The sequence below is a fragment of the Dasypus novemcinctus genome, chromosome 7 (genome assembly GCF_030445035.2).
Source record: "Dasypus novemcinctus isolate mDasNov1 chromosome 7, mDasNov1.1.hap2, whole genome shotgun sequence".
Taxonomy (NCBI): domain Eukaryota; kingdom Metazoa; phylum Chordata; class Mammalia; order Cingulata; family Dasypodidae; genus Dasypus; species Dasypus novemcinctus.
The window spans coordinates 44,227,991-44,242,373 of NC_080679.1; the positions used below are offsets into that span (position 1 = coordinate 44,227,991).

Consider the following 14,383-nt stretch of genomic DNA (forward strand, 5'->3'; position numbering starts at 1 on the left):
ATTCACCAAGGAAACCATTAAGGATAAGCCTAAATATTGAGCTGTTTAACACTTTTGTTTTCTGAAAGTAAAATACTGTCCAGCAACTGAACTGTCATGTAAATTATGCTACAGCCATGAACATGATGCTGTAGAAATGTGACTACTGGCATATAAAAATGTTGATACAAAGTTAAGCAAAACAAAAGAAGATTATACAGGAATAGGGGGGGGTGATGGTTCCATTTTGGCTTAAAAAACATGCTTATATGTGGTCATATGGGTAAACAAAAACAAATATGTGAAGGCAAGACACCAAGATCTGGTTAGCAGAAGTTGTTTCTGTTTGTTATGTTCTGTTTTCAGCATCTACGTTTTAAGAATTTTTTCTACAAGCAGTATTTTTTGCTTTTCTGATAAGAACAAAACAAGTAGATAATTTCCTAATTTTGAAAAGAAAACCCAAACTACAAACTGACTTACAAGCGATCTTCGGAAGCACAAAGCATTCATCAGTTATGTAGGGTTTATGTCATACTCCTAAGGCAACCCGGATATGGAATTGAAAAACCCTTCTTCCTCCCTGGAGAGCATTAGAAATGGCACAGTGGTACTTCCCATCTTGGCGACAAGAAAATTAAGAAGTGGTCCAGGGATCGGCCACCTCCTAGGTGGCTCACCTTTCCTGCAGCAGCTTCTGGGAGAGGCACTGCAGGTACACCGACGGGGCGCTGGGGTTCCGCTCCAGCAGGGAAACGTCTGCTGTGCACAGGCTCCAGAGGAAGTCGGCTTCCCGGTGCAGCGTGTAGGGGCCAGGCTGTCTTGCCTTGGAATCTACATTGGTCACTGCCGGCCCATCCACTTCCAGGAGGCTACTGTCCTCCAGCTGGCCCTCTGACGCCACATAGTTCTGAATAAAAAAGAGCTTTGGCTTCCCTAAGAGAGAAGGGCACAAATCTCCCATGAACATCCTCCTTATCTGATCCAGAGGGAATCCTGAGTGAGCTTGATCCACGCCAAATACACTCTGGGCGCTTCCTCGGCTCACCAACACACACACAAAGCTGTCGTAGTCTCGGTGCTGAGGCATACTGGCGACTTGGCGCAGAACCCGCATTATACTGTCCACACGGAGATACAGGTAACACTGCACTTCAAAGCCCATGGAAGTGAAGGTATCCCGAAGAACCTCTGGGAAAAAAACACAGGGCAAACAAAAACAACTTGATTAACAAACAGTCAAGGAGGGCTGGAAAGGAATCCTGGGCATGGTCTAATTGCCATTATTATCTGTTTCTGCTTTTGTATAATATTTGAAGGCTCTGAAAGACCTAAGAATTGGGCCGAGGGGACAGAATCAACTTTCAAGGCAGATGTGATTTTCACGGCCCAGTTCCCAGTTACAGTGTGTCCCTTACTCCATCACTTTCCCCACCTGATGTCACCCCTGCACCTGGCCAAAGGGCACAGATGGAGCCCACTCGCTAGTCCACTGAAGCACGCGGAGGAACAAAAACTTCTTCTCTTCAACCAAAACAAAGCCTGACATTTTTCAGAAGGCTCTTGCTTGGGTACACAAGTACATAGAAATGGATACCTTTGCAGAGAGCAGATCCAAACGGCCGCACCCTCACCTCCACCACCGTGGGCTGATACGAAGGCCTCCAGTTCCAAGCTGTGACCATGTGCAGACTCCCCAGTTCCTCCTCTGACCTGCTTCCCAGTGTACCTTCTGGGAGCACCATGAGGCCACGGCAGGATTCCCAACGTAGCCCTCAAAGTTTCCTAGAAACTTCCCTAGTTTCTAGAAAGCCTGAATTGACCTTGCCTCTAGAAGCAGTGTGAAGCACTAGAAAGAGCAGGGCTTTGAGTCAGACAAGTGTGCCTTCTAATGCTGATGTAAGCACCCTGATGGGACGCCTGACCTTAAGGAATGGTCTCCCTAGCTTTAAATGGAAGGGATTATGAGATTGCTGGAAGGAGTGAGTGAGATAATACAAATAGAGCTCTTAGCACTCAACAAATATTATCTCCTATTCTCTTGTTTAAAATCTTTTGGTCCCTCTTATAAACAATTCTACAGCCCTGGAACCTAGAAACCCTACCCAGTCCACTTCCCTCTCATCTGTTCAGTGTGCCTTCATTGGAGGAACAAACAGCCTCCTGAATTTTATATTTCTAAGTGCAAAGAGAGACTTCTTTCACTTCCTCATTCAAAATTTCCATGCCCTTTAGGGTTGCTCATTAAGTTTCTGTTCTTTGTCTGAGGGATACCACCAGTTCTGTCTGCTTGCTGGGCAGAAAAAGTGCTCTGTCCTAAGTCCAGAGACTAAATAATTCAGGTTGTCACCCAAACTATAGCCCACTTCTAGGGATTTGTTTCCATGTTTCATCACTAGCTGCCTACCTCTCCCCCTGCCCTGGGGCGTGGTCTTCCAGAAGTCTACCACTGCATCCACCCCAGTCAAACAACCTAATAGTAATACAGCACATACAACGTCCACTAAGGAACAAAGGGACCCCATCTCACCCCAGCTTCAGCATCACAGAAAGGGATCAAAAAGAGATAAAGAACTAAAGGTACCATATAACTGCCTACTACGAATTCTCAATTCTCTGCATTAAATGGGGACAATATGGAGTACAATCACAAACAATCAAAAGACTTGCAGCTTCAACCAGTAATTTCAAACTTCTTACCAAATGCTAATAAACTATAAAATAAAAGTGAAAAATCTCAATTTCTCCTTTGGCTTTTCTCAGGAAATAGGAAAAAGATAAAAGGTAGGGGGAGAGGGGGAGGAATGCAATCTTGAATACACCAAAAGCTAGAATCACCAGCCCCTAGACAAGGCAGAGTTAGCTTGAGCGCATGCTCGGAATTTAAGTCACCCAGCCTATGAGTGGTATCTGAACATATTCACAGAGGGGCTAGAGGCACTTTCGGTTCAGGAGACCTGGGTTTAATTGGGGTCCCACCTCCTACCAGATGTGATGGTTTTAAAATACGCTCACAAATTCTTTGACACTCCTCCCTTCAAAAGATAGAACCTAATTCTCCTCCCCTTGCACGTGGATCAGACACAGTAACATGCTTTTAATGAATGGAATACAGCAGAGGGATGCTATGTGACTTCCAAAGCTGGGTCATAAAAAAGGATAGAGCTCCCGCCTGGCTTGGTCCCACTCGTGAATCACCGATGCTGGGGAAGCCAGCTGCCATGTCCTGAGAATACTCAAGCAATCTTGTGGGGGAGCCTGGATGAAGAACTGAGGCCTCCCCCAACAGCCAGCACCAACTGCCCAGCTATGGGAGTGACCCCCAGTCCCAGGCAAGCCTTCTGATGACCCAGGCCGACATTTAACCACACCTCACAAGCGACTCTGGGTCAGAAAAGCCCAGTCGAGCCACTCCCAAATCGTGGACCCACAGAAACTGTCAGAGATGTAAATAAATTAGTACTTTTGTCCTAAGCCACTGAGGTTGGGAATAAGCTGTGTACATTGTTAGATAAATAATTTACAAGGAAAGTCCCTTGACCTCTTCTATCAGTAAAAGGGAATGATAATAACCATTTCGTAAGATTGTAACTAGGCTACTTGCTTTTTTCCTCTGTCTGGCTCACAATCAAAGGTGAAAAAAATAAATTATATCATATAATAATGAGGAACTACAAAGAAGGCGCCAATCTCCTTAAAACTCTATGATCAGGGAAGCAGACTTGGCCCAGTGGTTAGGACGTCCACCTACCACATGGGAGGTCCACGGTTCAAACCCCGGGCCTCCTTGACCTGTGCGGAGCTGGCCCATGCGCAGTGCTGATGCATGCAAGGAGTGCCCTGCCACGCAGGGGTGTCCCCACTTAAGGAGCCCCACGCGCAAGGAGTGCGCCCCCTAAGGAGAGTTGCCCAGCGGGAAAGAAAGTGCAGCCTGCCCGGGAATGGCGCCGCACACACAGAGAGCTGACACAACAGGAAGAGGGCACAACAGAAAGAAACACAGATTCCCAGTGCCAATGATAAGGATAGAAGTGGTCACAGAAGAACACACAGCAAATGGACACAGAGCAGACAACTGGGAGGGATGGGGAAGGGGAGAGAAATAAGTAAATAAATAAATCTTAAAAAAAGAAACCTCTATGATCAAGTGGAGCAGATGTAGCTTAGCAGTTGAGCGCCTGCTTTGCATATACAAGTTCAATCCCTGGTACCTCTTAAAACAAACAAACAAACAAAAAATTATATGAAGCACTGCTGTGAGCAGGGGAAGTTCAGAGATTCAGCGCCTGCTTCGCATGTACGAGGTCCTGGGTTCAAACCCCAGTACTTTCTGAAAAAACAACAAATAAAAAACCAAGTCAATGATCCATAAATATAATCATCAAGGAAATGAGGAACATGATACACAAGTTGCTGACAACCTATGTAACGATATCCCAGTGTGGTAGAACTGGCCTCGAAAGTAGACACACTAAACAGCTCCTGCACGCTGGGGCCAAGGCGTCAGTACCCAGGACCTGCTAAAGCTGAAACACAGGAGAGTACAATGAAAGTACCTGGACTAGGACCCAAATTCTATCATTCCTATTTATTTCAAACACTTCCTCTCAGGTCTCCTATGCCTCTGGTTACAGAGCATTCTCTCCCATAGTGGGCAGAAGCAAACCAGGAAACACCAGACTCAAAGCCCTTTTGTTTACTTGCTATCTCAGACAGGTCCCTTTATCTTTACTGATAAACTTCCCTTATCACAGTCCTTGGAGGCAGATTTCCCTATGCTGCTATGCATAGGGAAATCATTTGCTGCATGCCCTCCAGCTCCCTCCTAGCTCCCTGTGGGTTCCACCTTGCTCTCTGTGGGTCCTGCTTCACAGCAATGGGCAGGCGGTAGCATGGTTCAGGGCAAAAGCTGGACAATTCTTGGAGTCACAAGCCCTGCATTTAAGTCCTGGCTCTGTCACTCCTAGCCAGGTTCTAACCTTGCCTGGTGCTGGAGGAGGACTGACTTGGGTCAGCAGAAGGGCCCAAAGAGGCTGGGGATCCTGAGCCTGGGGCAGAAAGTCCTGACCTCATAGACCGGGTAGAGAAAAGCTTAAATTGCACGTGAAGCCCCAAAACCATGCAGGTTCCAAATGCCAAGAATGAGAACAAATCTGGATGGGCTTCAGACCAAGACTGGGGTCCCAGAGCCAAGAGGAGGCAAGGGCATGTGGGGCAGTGAGGTGGGGTAGATTACTTACTAGTTGGCCTTTACAACTTTCTCTCTCTGGGCACAGAGAACGAGTAGTCCAGTCTAATTTACAGGATCAAGGGGGCTGTGTCAGTGTAACTTTTAGCAAGTTACACCCTGTGGCAGTTTGAAATTATTTATGAATCCCAAAAAGAGAAATATTGCATTTTTGCTTTGTTTTGAGTTTCCAGGGGCTTGGGATTGAACCTTGGACCTCATAAGTGGGAAGCCAGCACTCAAAAACACTGAGCCACATGGCTTCCCTGAGTTGTTTTTCTCATTTGTTTTGCTTGTTGTTCTTGTTTTTTCAGGAGGCACCAGGAATCAAATCTGGGACCTTCCATGTGGGAGGTGGGCACTCTACTGCTTGAGCCACATCCATTTCTAAATATTGATCCATTCCTGTGGGTATGAGACGCATGTGACTACGTCAGTGGGCCGTGATTCACGTTGAGTCTCTGCCCTCTCTCAGAGCCTGATATAAAGGGAGACTCAGACAGATGGAAAAAAAAAAAAAACACTGGCACGTTTGATTCTGCAGTGAGAGGACTGCAGGAAAACAGAAGCCCCCGAGAGGCTCAAAGAACCGAGGCCCAGAAAGAAACAAGGCCTATGCCTGGCTGCTCGCAAGCTGAGCTCCAAGAGATGGTAGATTCTGGAGGGGAAGGCAGCAAGCTCTGCAGACATCAGCAACTGTCTTGCTTCACTATGTGGCAACAGTAGCGGACTTTGGTGAGAAAGCATCTTTCCTGATCCCTCAATCTGTGACATTTTATGGCCTTGGAATTGTAAGCTTTTACCCCAAATCAATCCCCATTATGAAAACCAACCATTTCCTAGTACTTTGCATCAGCAGCTCTTTTGCAAACTAAAACACACCCTCAGTTTATTCATCTATAAAATGGGATTAAAAGCAACGCCTATACATCTTCTTCTAAAGGTATCTGTGAGGATCAGATGAAATTTCTATAAAGATGCCTTGCAAACTGTGGGTATTTATTCAAATATAAGATACTATTTTTTAAAAAGTAAAGGCCGCCATTTCAAACCACATATTACTGAGCATGCAGTACAGTTTGCTCATGGAATCTACTTCCTGAGGACTCAAGGACTCTACATCCTAAGATAAAATGGGCTCAGAGCAGACAGATCCTGTGTCCCGTGTATCACATCAGCTGCCTCGTCCTTCCACACAAATAGGGGAAGAAAAACTTGGATGCTGAGTTTAGAAAATAATATTTCAACAAACTGCAGAAGTCCTACTTCTCCTTCTACCCATCTGGGAAATTCCTCTGCCCACTCAAACCTTATCCTTGTAAACATAAGTTCTTTAGAAACCGACTTCCTCAAACGATGGGGATTTTCTTCCGGCCTTGCTGTTAGTGAAGGGCGGCTAGTGAAGGGCCAGGGTAGGCCTCCCTTAGTAAAAGGTCAGGGCCACATTAACTTGTCCCTTGCTTTAACCTAAAATGAGCATACATTTATCTTCACACTTTCTATGAAAATGGATCCAGTAACGCATTTATAGAATAAACAAGAAAGAGGGTATACTCAAAGTCTATTTACAACCACCTTCTGTAAGCGCAGTTTTAATTACTATGGAGACCACAGTGGAACATAAATCCGGCAGGATATTCAGATTGGAAAGGGGTGTACTGAGGTCAAATGTGTATGGGAAATGCAAGGTTGGCATGTTTTCTTTACATGAGGACTTTTCAGAAAATTTATTATGGCCAACAGGCCTGGCAATTCTCCGAGACGGGAATAAATTATGAAGTATTTCTCAAATTCACTTGACCCCCAAAACTCATGTTTTGCGAAGTACTACCCAGAAACACTGTGACAAGGGGATACAGGTGAAGTAGACAGCATGCCCCTATTCTTCAAGGAGCTTAGATCTTGTTGGGGAGACAAACATAAATGTGCATGAAACAATGACTGAAATGTCACACAGTACAGGAGGATTTTAGGTAAAATAGGAAGTCAGAGAGGGACGATCACCCTGAACTGAGACACCTGGAGAGGGCAGTGTGGAGAAGGTAGATTTTGAGCTGAGGCTGGAAAATATGGGGCAAAGGAAAAGGCACCCAGAGATGGTGTGAACAAAGGCACAGATGGAAAAGTGACGGGAGGATGGGCAGCAGGGGTCGGCCTCATATAAACCCCACTTCTCGTTTAGTCAAGGTTTTCCTGGACAATCCACGCATACTTGAAATTATAAACTTCCTTTTTTTAAAAAATAAACTACTTTATGTTTGTTTGTTTTAAGCTTTAACTCCCTATTCCCTATCCCACTTTGATTTTTTCAAGCATCAATTCTGTCAAATTTATTTACAAATAAAGCATAACCTTAAAGCAATGTACTGATGAGTTGTTAGGGGATTTGCTGCAACTCCATAAACTCTTCTAACTTCCAGAAGTGTCAGGAGGTTAGTATAACCATAAATAATCTGGGAAAAGAAATTTTGAAAAAGAGTAACACTGTCGAATAAAGCAAATATGTCAAACATTTTGGGGATTAGGTCTTTTGGATGCTAACAGAAACCAACTGGGTCTAAACTAAGCCAAACGAGTATCGCACGGCGTACAGATTTGATCAGAAGGTGCCTACACCTACCTGTTAAAAATAATCCTTTTAAGCACAAAGGATTACTAGTAATGCCTTTGGACTTGGTTTTTATTATGAGAGATTAATATCAATGATACCCATGTCAATTGCATGTCAAGAGAGGTTTCTGGGGTACCTTAGACAGCCTAAAAGTTCTTCATTCTCCTACATATCTACAAACCCTAGTCTCAGTTCTGGAAACCCAAAGTTCTGAAAATCTTAAGTGTTTTCCCAACTCAATTTGTGGCAAAATCTTTCCTCAACTGATAAAGGGTTATTTATAGTCTTATTCCTCTTATTGTGGATACCTGATTCACTTTGTGCAGAAATATTATATTTGATTATGGGATACTCCCCTGGACCCCACTGCAGTGTTCTATAAATTATTGCACTGCATCAGCTTCTAAACTCTGAAACATCTGAAACACATCTGGCCCCAAGGGCTTCCAAAAAAGGTTAGGAGTAAGAGACTTTTTTCTTATTTATACACTAGATTTATGCTATCTGTGGAGAAAAAAAGGTCTGCTGTGTAGCACAACCTCTGGGTGACTGATTTAAAGGGAAATTTAATGAATGATGCTAGTTTTCCAACTCAACGGCTGCCTAGTCTCAGAGGTTAAGAATGCTCAGGGAGGTGGTGGACTTGGCCCAGTGGTTAGAGCGTCTGTCTACTACTACATGGGAGGTCCGCGGTTCAAACCCCGGGCCTCCTTGACCATGTGCAGTGCTGATGTGTGCAAGGAGGGCCCTGCCACACAGGGGTGTCCCCCGCGTAGGGGAGCCCCACGCGCAAGGAGTGCGCCCCGTCAGGAGAGCCGCCCAGTGCGAAAGAAAGTGCAGCCTGCCCTGGAATGGTGCTGCACACACAGAGAGCTGACACAGCAAGATGACTCAAGAAAAAGAAACACAGATTCCCCTGCTGCTGACAACAACAGAGGCAGACAAAGAAGACGCAGCAAATAGACACAGAGAACAGACAACCAGGGTGGGGGGGAAGGGGAGAGAAAATAAATAAATAAATCTTAAAAAAAAAGAGAATGTTCAGGGAAAAAAAGTGCCCCACCACAGACTCCTGGGTCTTGCTGCTAATTGGACTTTTGCATCCAGGAAGCCACCTTCATAGGAAGTGAATCCCCCAAGAGCAAGGAGAGGAAGCTCAACTTCCTCGGCAGTCAAGCAGGCAGGCAGCATCTGAACGAAGCCTCCGTCCGCCATCCAGATGCCACTCACCGCTTGGCTTCATAGGTCATGGGCAGAGGCTGCTCCAATCCCCCTGCTGAGATTTTCCTACAGATGTTAGTGCTGGAAAACACGACTGATTCAGGTGGCTGCCCATCCGGTTAAGAGAAAAGGGGGGAAAGGTCAGACACCCCAAGGAACACCCAGGCTCGTCAGTACCACCCGCAAAGCGTCTCCATGATCGACTCCCGTTCCCCTATTAGAAAAGGGAGTTTACTTCTCCCAGATTTATTAAAGAAATTTGCAATTTAGCTAGAAAAATCAGTCTGAGCCTGGGTAAAAAACACCAAAAAATTTTCCAGCTTTTCAGATGGAGAAGAAAAAAAAAAAGTGTGTGTGGGAGGGGGGGAATACTTCTTTTAAAATCTGCAAACATTGCCTTTTACTCAGGAGCCTAAGAAACAGCCAGAGCTCCAGACCAAGCCCCAAAGCCCTTCTGTCTGGATGAGACACAGATTCCTAACAGGATCAAAAGGCCTGGAGCCTGGCAGCGCACAGCCAGCAAGAGCAGCAGCAGGCCTGGCCTCGCTAGGTTACTGACAGAGTGACACCAGGGACTCAGCTTTCAGTTCTCCCAGACTGAGATCATTAGCTCCAAATCCCTAAACATCTATGCCTGCTTCAGGGGAGAGGTTAGGGACCTCTATTAAAGATATTTCTCAAAAAACAGCCACACACACAAAAATAACTTTATCTTTGTTCATGCCATGCCTCTGATACTCCACTGCATCACTCTATCTTTGCTTCTCCACGAAGGGCCAAGCAGGTTGCTTAGCGCATGGTAGATGCTTAATAAACTCTTATGGGAGACCCATAAATGTGTGGGTGACTTACATATTCTGTGGATAAAAGTCTGATTTTTTTGAGGACAGACGGAGAAGATAGGTATAAGAGAGTCTGCTAAATTCTATAGATAAAAGGAATGGTTTGAGACACACTGGCAATACAAGAGTTTGTTCTTTGATTCAATCATCCAACAAATATTTATTGGGCTCCTTTGTACTAAGCACTGTTCCAGACAGTGGAGATGCACACTTAAAGAGACTGATGAAAGAAGCAGATTTGGCTCAACTGGTAGAGCATCCGCCTACCACATGGGAGATCCAGGGTTCAAACCCAGGGCCTCTCGACCCGTGTGGTGAGCTGGCCCACGAGCAGTGCTGATGCACGCAAGGAGTGTCATCCCATGCAGGGGTGTCCCTGGCGTATAAGAGAGCCCCACGCACAAGGTGTGCACCCCATAAGGAGAGCTGCACCGCATGAAAAAAGTCCAACATGCCCAGGAGTGGCGCCACACGCACGGAGAGCTGGCGCAGCAAAATAATGCAACAAAAAAAAGAGACACAGTTTCCCAGTGCCGCTGACAAGAATACGGGTGTACACGGAAGAACATGCAGTGAATGGACACAGAGAGCAGACAACTGAGGGGGGGAGAAATAAAAAATAAATCTTTAAAAACTAAATAAATAAAAAAAGAGATTGATGAGTTGCCCCATTCCTCTGATCTTATATTATGGCAAGGTATATTTATATTTAAAACTAAAAATAATTTAGAATCTTGTTTCTTAACTGTCGGCTGGTCACCTGAGGGGGTATGGGGTATTGGTTTTCTAAGTGTCCTCAAGCCCAGTTTCTCAGAAAAAGGCAATCACGAGCACCCAAGAGCATCCTCCAGTGGCCCAGACCCACTCTTTTCCTGTACTCCACCTTCAAACTGTTGAACTGGAAGGATGCTACCTGACCCAAGGCCCTGATCCTTGGACCCACTCTGATTCCTAGGGCTCACATGCTTACACATCACAGCCACTTGGCAGGAGAGCGAGCTATGAACATACCCAAGGTCAGTGCCGGCTCACACCTCAGGCCAAAGGCACGGCGCCCCAGGCTCCACCTCCAATTCTACCCTCCTTGCCCAATTTTCTCTCCTCTGAGGTCTTGCCACACTCTGCCCTCTGGTGCCCAGCTTTTCCCGAGTCCCCTTGTCTGCAGGTGGGAGTGGTCTTCCCAGCACTCCACCTGGGTATCTCCCCAGTGTCCTCTCAGGGGATCGCCTCCCATCCAGAGCGCCACCACCTGCCAGGACAGGCCGCACCCGCCTCTGAGCCCAGACCAGGCCCCAGGCCTCAGTTCCTGGTCCCCTGTTTGCATGGAATCAGACTCCACATACCAAGAGCCCAAGCCATGGCAAATTCTTGCTTAGTGATTTGTAACTAATTAAACAATCAAAATGAAAAGAATAACATTAGCTGGCATTTAGTGCGTGCTTACAATATACCAGGCACTATTCTAAGCCCTTTAGTAGTATGAACTCATTCGCTTCGCCAATTACCCCATGGCAATTATTAACCCATTTTACAGGAGAGAAGCTAAGCCACAGAAAGGCTAGATAAGTTGCCCAAGGTCAAGAGCCAGGACATGGCAGAACCATGATTCAAGCCCACACAGTAGTATTCCAGGACCACAGTGCAGAAAAAAAAATACATGTGTTCAGTCCCTGCCTGCCAGAGGTCCACAACCCAACAAAGGAAGCAAGCACGGATACTTAATTTTAGCCACAAGGAACTTAATTTATCAATTCACAGCAGGCCAAGGCATTATCTTTATGATTCTCTTAAAACAAAAGATATACACCCAGTACCATGTCCAACCAGAAACTCTTCTGCTGTTGGATGAAGCAGAACTGATTAAAACAGAAAGTAGAGGTCAATTACACAACCTCTTCTAAAACAGGAAGTGTTTTATATATTTTCTCATTCTCATATGGGTATTAATGGCTAAAAAAAGAAAGGACACCTATCTATAGCTGAGGAGACAGCAGTTCTCACATCTAACCAAAAATAGGAAATGAGAGAAAGGAATCATATCTGAAATCTTGGGAAATTCGGCCTAATATGTGCTAATTTGTTCTTCCCTTAGATTCTCTTCCCTCAAAACTCCCCATGGTAACATTTTAAGCAACCCTAAAAGATAGTTCTGACTCATTCTTGGAGAATGTTAAGAAGCTGGAAAACTGCTGAAAATATGATTACTCTTCTCAAAGAGATAAATTATTAAACATAATGTTATCCCACTTATCTAGATTCTCCTCATTCCGTTTTGATGAATCACCAATGATTCAGTTTGAGTCAGACATACCACAGCAGTTAAGCAAAAAAATCAATTCAGAACCAAAGTATGGTTACACCCAGGAAGGGAGGAGACAGACTCAGGCCAACAGCCAAAGTAAAAGACAGCAGAATGGACACGTAGCCAAAGCTGCCTACATGAACACATGTTATCATACACAGAATGTGCGCCGGGAAAGCTTTCACAGCCTCTATGGGTGAAATGAAGGGGCATCTGATAATATTTGGAGCCAGAAAGCCTCCATTATAAATCTCCCTCTTAGAATTTGGGATTACTCCTTGATGCAGCATCCAGGATGGAAAGGCAAAACTAGAGCTCACCAACTTTCACCAAGTATGCCTCTGCGCCAGAGATAATACTGTGTGTTCACCATATCCTATTTCATTTTCCTCCTGACATATAGTTAGGTTAATATCCTAGCCTCCCCTGCCGTGAGGACCATGTGACTGAATTCGGACCACTGGAATGTGGGTAGGAAGGAGGCATATCACTTTCAGGCCCGGTCCCTAAATTTCTTGGGAGAGCTCCACACATTCTCCCTCTTCCCTTATCTACCAGCCAATCACACGTGGTCCTTGCAGTCTTCTGCCTCAGGAGATGATGGTGCCACTGAACAAAGCCCTTGTCACCCATAACAGATTATGATGGGTGTGAGAACCTCCATTGTGTTAAACCACAAGATTTTGCAGTGGTTCATTACAGCAGCTAGCATTGCTCACTCTGATTAACACAGCTTGCTGTGCCACGATTTCGCTGTGGGACATCAGTTAATCTGCAGCAGCCACACCTACCTGTGTCATTGCCAATGCAATCGATTATCAGGCAGATGCCTAGGGGTTTGCTCTGCATCTTGTATCTCTCTTCAGGTATGTGCTGAAAAGGGAAACAGGGATGGTTAGAGACTCTGGATACTGTTCTGTTTCCATAAGGTTCCACCCATATACCATCTCTTCTTTTGTTTAAACATCCTTCTGACAGGATGCTTTAGTCACTGAATAAATGTCAGTCACTCAATAAACAGCCTGAAGTCATCACAGCTGACATCTCCCATTAATATTACATTTTTCCTCTATTAGGGTAATATGCTTAAGGTAAACCAGTTATTTCCATTTTTATTTACTGCAGTCTCTTTTCACATCTTAGCCTTACAAAATGAAGAGAATTTGAAATATAGAGAAAGATGGGTCATATGTTCCTATAGTAACACGACCTCAGAAAAGTATGCAGGTGCTATCTTTCCAAAACCAATATAAAAAGAGGCCTTCTATAGCCTCTTTGCACAGAGAAGTATCAGTCTAAAACTAGGCCTGAACAATTAAGGTTCAGTGCCACTGCCTACTTATAACTCAATAACCTAAAGAAGAGAGTAGAAAGAAAGTGCCACTTTGGCATTTCCTTGCACTCTAAAATGCACTTATGTAATCCACTTCAACATCTTTCTCTGCTACATCCAAGATTTTGCTGTTATAGAGTTCTCAGAACATCACTCTTAGATCTTATTGTTGCAACACAGAATTCTTAATGGACAGATATTTTTAAAGAAATCAGTGTTCTTAGCAGAGACCACGCATGCAAAACAACATCAGATCAGATTTTTTTAAAAATTCCGTACCCGAGGCAAAAATGCTCCTGATTCTTGAATGGATGTCTTCATCAGTTTTCCTGGGGGATGAGAGAGAAATCATTTACAGAGTTTTAGAAAAACGAGCCTATCCCCACGTTGGTTGAGATTCTTTATAACACAAATTCTTCTCTTCCCCTATTTTCTTCAACTACCTCTCCTTTTTCCAGATATACTCAGCTCCAAAATTCCAACTTCACACTGAAGAATGGTAAGAAAACACAAGTCCCCATGCTAAACAGGGATTAGGTAGAAAAACTGCTTCAACAGCAAGTAAAAGAAGGCTCTCCATTGCCTTTCTGCAGTATGAATGCCAAAGTATCTATCAAGTTTTTTACCTGATAGGAAGAATCTAATATTCTCCTAAAAATAGCAATACCTTTCCCAGATGTGCTGAGACCACGTACAACCCTTAAAGGGAATAGCATTAGAGGTCTACAGAGAAGGGAGAGTTTACCTGTATCTGTTATTTAAAGAACAGATGACCAGACTTTTTCAGTCCAGTCATATCGGGAGGTCACAAAATAAATGGCAATGGCAAGACAGGAGACAGTGAGCCTGGCAAACGTAGATGAGCTGA

The 14,383-nt window shown here is 44.7% G+C and overlaps 1 protein-coding gene across 8 annotated transcripts in view; it reads right to left on the bottom strand.

Moving 5' to 3' along the window:
- The window catches only part of CFLAR (CASP8 and FADD like apoptosis regulator), a 51,220-nt gene that overhangs the window by 7,838 nt on the left and 28,999 nt on the right, over positions 1-14,383 (bottom strand). For all 8 annotated transcript variants that reach the window (XM_023588896.3, XM_058300383.1, XM_023588899.2 and 5 more), the window contains 3 exons: positions 13,795-13,844; positions 12,974-13,055; positions 660-1,170 (listed from right to left, as the gene is read on the bottom strand). In XM_023588896.3, coding sequence (XP_023444664.2) covers positions 660-1,170; positions 12,974-13,055; positions 13,795-13,844 — 643 coding nt within the window. The remainder of the gene's footprint in view (positions 1-659; positions 1,171-12,973; positions 13,056-13,794; positions 13,845-14,383) is intronic.